Source organism: Antrostomus carolinensis, unplaced genomic scaffold (genome assembly GCF_000700745.2).
Source record: "Antrostomus carolinensis isolate BGI_N321 unplaced genomic scaffold, ASM70074v2 scaffold30785, whole genome shotgun sequence".
In the NCBI taxonomy this organism is placed as follows: Eukaryota; Metazoa; Chordata; class Aves; order Caprimulgiformes; family Caprimulgidae; genus Antrostomus; species Antrostomus carolinensis.
This window is the reverse complement of record NW_010316205.1, coordinates 5212-12635: the sequence shown is the minus strand read 5'-3', so window position 1 is coordinate 12635 and position 7424 is coordinate 5212. Positions and strand designations below refer to the sequence as shown.

The 7424-nt window shown below is 43.2% G+C and overlaps 1 protein-coding gene across 1 annotated transcript; it reads left to right on the top strand.

Moving 5' to 3' along the window:
- Positions 1 to 395: 395 nt before the first annotated feature.
- On the top strand, positions 396 to 7424 carry LOC104525147 (C-terminal-binding protein 2; the record flags this gene model as incomplete). Its single annotated transcript, XM_029085013.1, has 8 exons — positions 396 to 550; positions 638 to 782; positions 3265 to 3471; positions 4265 to 4479; positions 5229 to 5359; positions 5542 to 5669; positions 6212 to 6332; positions 7298 to 7424. Coding segments are annotated over 8 exons (1229 nt in total), but the record flags the coding sequence as incomplete, so codon positions are not given.

Genomic DNA, 7424 nt, shown 5'->3' with positions numbered 1-7424 from the left:
CCCGTGAACTTACCAGTTCTTCTGCTCACCCGAGGAGGAAATGGACTCGGCGTCTTGGCGTGCTGAGGTGGGAGAGGGGAGCAGGTTAGCGGAGAGCAGGCCTGAAGTGACTTTATAACTAGTTTCAGGGAGCCTAGAGTAAGATGGCATGCTTCTGAGTAGACTCACCTCTATTATCTCACTGTTGATAAAACATATTTTTTTTTATATATAATGGTGGCACAGGATTTTTTTTTTTCTAGCTTCATTTCCTTGTGTTTGTTTCCTCTTTTTTTCTAGTCCCTTGCTAAATACTATAGAACTCCAACAGAACTAGAGACTTGTTGGACTAGCAAATGAGGGTTCCAGAATTCTTGTCTTTCATGTAAAATCACTCCTGCTGATTTTCTTAATAGGCATACGGCCTCCCATTGTGAATGGCCCAATGCCAGCACGGCCGCTGGTTGCTCTCCTGGATGGACGAGACTGCACTGTGGAGATGCCCATCTTGAAGGATGTTGCTACAGTGGCATTTTGTGATGCTCAGTCAACTCAGGAAATCCATGAAAAGGTGGGCGAGAAAATGTGCAAGCATTTATACAAAGAGCTCTGCCTCCTAGAGTAACCAAAGACTGATTTGGACTGTTTTTTCTTGTAGGTGCTGAATGAGGCAGTAGGAGCTCTGATGTATCACACCATCACCCTTTCTCGTCAGGATCTGGAGAAATTCAAAGCCCTCAGGGTCATTGTGCGTATTGGCAGTGGCTATGACAATGTTGACATCAAATCCGCTGCAGAATTAGGTATGATGACACCATTAGGGCTCTGTTGCGATCAGAACTGAATATGAAGTGGAACACTGCACATGTTTTTCTGTTTTATAGCTGACTGCATTTAAAACCTTTTATGTAAAAAGATTTGGACCTGCTTTAGGAGGCTGTCCAATATTGGAGCTGGTAGGTGGCTTGAAAGAAAGTTTCTCAGTTCTCCAATTGTTCTGATGTAGATGTCAGTGTCTTTGCCACTCTTTGAGATTCAGAAACCTTAATATGATGTCTAGATAACTTCTGGTGAGGCAGCTTGGGGTTGTTTGTGGTGAGAGAATTGGGCAAACTCTGATGTCTGAAAGCAGCCTGTAAATGCTGGTGCAGGATAACCTCACTGTGAATGCTTGATTGGTGAGTTTTCCTGTTAATTTTTTATATGCAGGTAGGTTCTGATTCAACCCTGTATTATTGATCCCTTTAGAGCCCTAGGCATGTGAAGAATCTCTGGATCACGTGACAAAAAGCTGCTTTTTATTAAACATATGACAGTGAGACCATTGGACCTTGTAGTCTGCTAGGTGAGGTGGATAATCTAAGTATCCTGCCCCTTGTTTTTTAGGTTTGTGTCAGTGATTTGAAACCTTTCTTAATGTAATGCAGATCAGATTAAGCTTAAATCAAATGCAAGTATTTATGTATAAAATTAAAATAGGCAGCATAAATTTCCAGATCTGTAAGAACAGATGAATTGCAAATAAATGAAGAATGCATATTTGTCTAGTGCTTGAGTTAGGTCTAAAAGGTCTTCTCATCTGAATGATTCAACTAAATAGGCTCAAGAGTTCCTGGCAAGGTCTTTGGCTCTCATCCAGCCATTACATTTTTGGTCTATTTTGAACCCAATCTACTCTTAGGGTTCTCTGCTTAAAGTCACCATGCATATCTTTGATTCATTCAGATTCAGAGGTTTCCTTTTACCCCCACTCCACACTCATTAACGCAAGGAGAAATGGGTCAAAGTTCGTTCACCATCAGACTGCTGCTTGGCAGTTTTACTTTGGAGTGATAGTATGATGACCCTTATGTATGGCCAGATTTGCTTTTTCATGGACAATGAATGATTACTTTCATGCTTAGTCAGGCCCTTTAATTCATTCTGAGGTAGGATACTGCTCCTTAAGTGCGCTGAATCTTAAAATCAGACCAAAGAGCTGTTGTGTTTGTGTTTTCTTGTATTTAGGCATAATATTGCCTATAAACACAAATTTGTATCTAACTCTCTAAGAGATGAATGCATGTAGCTTGTCTGAAGTTGAATGAGATGGTAACCAGTGAGATTAAAAGAAGTTAGGTTTCCCTGTCTCCCCTCCTCTTGTCCTCTGAGTCATCTGTGTGGCATTGTGGCACAATTGCAAAGGAGTTAAAAGGAGTCTGATATGTGGGACTGTGTGTGGCCATTGCTCTCCTAGTTCTCTCAGGAGAGCGTGGTCTGAGTTTAGTTGAATGTCTCCTCTGTAATAGGCTTACAAAAGGGCAATACCTTTCTGAATTTTATGTGCCTTCAACCATTGTCTAGATTTTATTCCTAGTTTTCAGATAGGTGGTGGACTTTTGAGGAGGAAGAGTTTCCTTGGTTTGGCAAGTGGCTAGGGTTATGTTTGAGAAGTGATGATTTTTTTCATCTAGTTGTTTTTATTTCTTGTCTGGTTTGTTGAATGAGGGTAGCAGTAGTGAAGTGATATGTTGCCAGCCCCCATCTGTGGTTCATTTGTTTGTTTTTAATGGACTGCTTAGGAATGACCAGATTTTGCTACAGTGTTCCAGCTTTCCCTTTCTTGACAGTAATTTGTGGTTCCAGGACTTTAACTCTGTTTGTATTAGTAATTTACCTGATAGTTCTAGCCATGGGTTTTATGGTCCCTCGAGGTTGTATATTATTCTAGAGTGGCAGTGTTATGTGTTACTATTTTTAAGTGTAACTTCAAATAGATTTAGAGAGGCTCCTGTGGCTTCTCTCTGCGTTTAATGAGTGAGTTACTTCTTGTTGCTCCTGGGGAATCTGGTGCTTGCAGTGAGCATCTGGACTGTGAGGCATGAAAGAGCTCAACCATCTGTCTTAATTCTTCTACAGTCTGCCAGTTAATCTGTTGGGAGTCTCCCTGGAACAAGCGCATCTTTTTGGATGCAGATCTTCTAAAACAGTCAGTTTCTTGCATCGCTTGTATGACCCAGTTTTCTCATTTCAGCCTGGTTTTTGTTGGTTTTTGTTTTTGTTTTTTTTCTGGTGAGTATGTCAATCAAATAGATATTTATAAGGAAGGAGTGATATTTCCTTGGGGTTAAAAAGCTGGCTGATTGCATCTATATTGGTGTAGAATGAGCTTCTGAAATGAATCCTGTGTTTCTTGGCAGTAGTTCTGGAGCACTGAATTATCCTTCAGCATGTATGCCTGAAGAGCTCTATGTTGGTTTAGCACTGCGATGCTAAAAATCTTATTTGACCTCTATGGCTTTGTAGGCATTGCAGTTTGCAACATCCCTTCCTCCTCAGTAGAGGAGACTGCTGACTCCACCCTCTGCCACATCTTGAACCTCTATCGCCGTGTTACTTGGCTACATCAGGCTATGCGGGAAGGGAATCGAGCCTCGAGTGTAGAACAGATTCGAGAGGTGGCTGGAGGCGCTGTGCGTATCCGTGGGGAGACTTTGGGCATCATTGGACTAGGTAAGTGATGGGAGTTGTTAGATTGGAAAGTGAACTGTGAAAGTTTTTGGGAACCTAAGAGTCACAGACTGAAAAAAGCGATAATTTTACAGCTGTTCATTGTGAAACACACTGACTCATAAGGAATGCTAGTGCCCTATTCTGTGATGCTGGATATCTTCAAAAGTTGGGTGTATGTCATGGGATTGGGGATTTTTTTTTTTGGTATTCAAATGGCTAGAAGAATTGGAACATTCAAGCAGTTCTCGGTGACTGTTTCCCTGTGTGCTAGGCTCTGTATCAGCAACAAAGCCACTTGAAAGCTACCAATTCCTTTTCCAAGTTCTTGTAATCAGATTATTGCTGCGAGGGTGCCGGAGCCCTGGGACAGGTTGCCCAGAGAGGGTGTGGAGTCTTCATCTCTGGAGATGTTCAAAACCTGCCTGGACACTTTCCTTTTGGTTGAGGGAACCTGCTTTGGCAGGGGGGTTGGACTGGATGATCTCCTGAGGTCCCTTCCAGCCCCTGCGATTCTGTGATTATTACTGCCTCAGGGTCTGGATTTGGTCTGAAAAACAGAGCTGCTTCTAGGCTAAGCTCTGCCTATTGCATGGGGAAGGTGTAGAATTAGCCACATGGGATCAGCACTGAATAACCTCCTCTGGATCCCTAGGGCAATCCTAGGGGTTTCCAGGGCTGCAGTACCCTGGGCCCTGATAGTAAACTCCAGTGTAGGCTCCCAGTCTACCCCAGTATCTTGTCTTTAAAGTTTGTTTTACCTTTCCTTGATGATTGTGGGTTTTCTTTTGTGAAGGCCGAGTTGGACAGGCAGTGGCTCTGCGAGCCAAGTCCTTTGGCTTCAACGTGATTTTCTATGATCCCTATCTGCCGGATGGAGTGGAGCGATCCTTGGGTTTACAACGAGTAGGAACCCTGCAGGATCTACTAATGCACAGCGATTGCATCACATTGCACTGCAGCCTGAATGAACATAACCATCACCTCATCAATGACTTCACTATTAAACAGGTGCAGCAGGAGCTTGATTTCCCCCACAGAGCACTGTGGAAATGAATGCAAACAGAAACTGCTGCTTTCATGGAGGCTGAGAGTGTGTGAATCCTGCTGCCTCTGTCGTGTGCCTCCTGATGCCTTTGGAGTCTGGGAGCATGTGTATCCGGGTGCTTGTGCTTTGTGCTGTATAGAATTTCATATTAAGAGAAGAATAGGATTGGCTCTTTTTGCCAAGTAATTTCATTTATAAAGAATGTTTTAGGTGATTCAGTAACTTCAAATTACCTTTAAAATGCATAATTGACTGTGCTGGTTAGAGCTAGGTGTGGTGTGGCTGGAACTGTGTAAGTTTCTTTACACAGCTCTGCCAAAGCCTCTCTGCCCAAGCCCACTGCAAAGTCAGTCTCGGGCTCAACTCCACTAGTCTATGAATGCTTTTCAGTGCTTTTATGAGAGACATCTGGATGTTGTAGTCCAGTTTCGTATAGCTGGATACTTGATTCATGTCCTCTTTCTTTTTTAATGTATTAGGATGGAGTGCAGAACTTGAGAGTTCCACTTTTGCCCTTGTCTTGTGGTTTTGTTTGTTCATTTTAAAAGCAAATTTTTCAAGCGTTGCTTGCAGGCACTTCCCCTGTGGTTAGCTTTGCAGGCCTCATCTAATCACTGCAGGCTCCTGCTCATTTCCAGTAGACTTCCCAAGACTCACTTAGCTTCCATGAAAAGTCTTATTCTCAATCCACTTCATATTTTTCTTTTTCCAGATGCGTCAGGGCTGCTTCTTAGTGAACACAGCCCGGGGAGGGCTAGTAGATGAGAAAGCCTTAGCACAAGCCTTGAAAGAGGGGAGAATCAGAGGAACAGCATTGGATGTGCATGAGTCTGAGCCTTTCAGGTAACATTGCACCTGCATGCCTGCTGCTATCCTGTGACTCAGCTATGCTGGATGATTCTTATGGTTTTTTGTTATTTGATTAACAATGATACCTGAGAGGACAGATGGGGTTATCACTTCATCAATTCTGAAGAGAAACCTCTTTTTCCCCCCTCCCCTCTCCTCTTCCTCCTCCCCACCAGCTTTGCTCAGGGGCCCTTAAAAGATGCACCCAATGTGATCTGCACCCCTCACACTGCCTGGTACAGTGAGCAGGCTTCCATTGAATCCAGAGAAGATGCAGCTAAAGAGATCCGCAGAGCTATTACAGGTAATGAGGAAGATTCTGTGCTCTGCAGCTGTTGCTGAATTAGTGTTCTTTTGTTAGTTCACTGCAAGGATTATGCTGATTGTTCTGAAAACTTAAGACTCGGTAACTGGTTTCTGGAACTGGAGCCTAAGTTGGTAATTGTCTCTTCGCCCTCCGAGAGTCTTGTAGCTAATGCTGGAGTGTTATTTTCCCTCCCTGGGAAAGCCTTGTACCTAGCACATCTTCCAAATCCTTTGCTGTAACTCCTTTGACGGTTATACTGTACACCTTTTATCTGGAGTAGTACATATTGTCTCTTGGGGAAGGTGAGGCTTGGCAATTGCAGTTTGTGGACAGTAATTTCCACAAGATCACAGAAGTGGGAAGGAAGGATCAGTTTTTTGTCTTCTCCAGAGACCAGTTGTTCAGAGGAGAGTGTTACCCTGTGGAGGTAGATGGAAAAGATGCTGTGCGTTTCCTTTCTACTTTCCTTTGTAAATCCTTCAGCGAACGAGCCCCTCCTACTTGTGTCCTGTTTTTTTGTCTTCTTGGCGCTCTTGCAGGTCACATACCTGATGCTTTGAGGAACTGTGTTAATAAGGAGTACTTGCTCTTAGCAGCTCAGTGGTCCAGTATTGATCCTGCAACTGTCCACCCAGAACTCAATGGAGCTGCAGCTTACAGGTGAGATATGTAGGTTGTCCAAGTTACTGCTTCCAAGCATATCTGCCTACTGAAGTAGGCCAACATCCCTCTTCGGGTTTAAGAACTGCTTGTACCTGCAAGCAGGTATGTTTCTGTTCCTGTATGCTCTGTATATGAGCTCTTTCCAGAAACTTAACAGCAGCACTTCTGAAGCTGTACTAAGATTTAACATTTACTTGGTCATTTTTAGTTCCAGTTGCATACTGGTTATTTTTTCCAAATCCTTGCAAGACCTGCCCAATAGATACCTTAATATGAGAAAGCCTGCTGGGTGACTGAAAAGTGGTCTGGATCTTAACATTTAGAAGTTGTGCATATCATTAGGGCTGTATAAACAAAGCACAGTTCTTACTGGTAGCCCAGATATGGACTATTAAACAGACATCGACCAGTGGATTTGGGTAGTGGCCTAAATAGGGTCCATTTCAGTTTATTTGTCTGTTACAGACCTGCCAGGTGGGATAGTGGGAAGGTTGCTTCCCTTTTGTTTTTCTCCCGTCTGCAAAGTAGGAAATACATTCTCTTCCCTTCTCTGAGAGATTTATTTATGGAGAAGGCACAGGGAGACAGAATGGAAGTAATGGAAGAATGGTTCATTAGCAATTAATCAGTATCAGTCTCCTGTTTTTCCTCTTATAGACATAAGCTGTTTTATTAGTTCAGCTCCTTATCCTCACACTGTTTTCCACTGGAGATAAACTTTGTACCTATTTTCCAAATACTTAATAGGTGACCTGAGACTATCTCTGCCTTGGAACAGGTATCATTTGGTATTAGGATAGAACTGCTACTTTTCAGCTCTGGAGACTTTTCCTGTGTTCTGTCTCAGAGCATTTCTGTTAGAAAGAGGTATTTGTATTCAGCAGGTACCTGAGGGTATAGCTCCTTTCCTCTTGCATAACTCTGTTGGACAAGCTTGTAATTTCTGTTTCTGTTGGTTTCAGGTTTCCTGCAGGAGTAGTGGGAGTAGCCACCCCTGGGCTACCAGAAACACCAGTAGTGGAAGGGATGGTAGCTCATGGGATCCCTTCTGTTTCTCACTCTGCACCGCGTACCCCTTCCCCAGGAGAG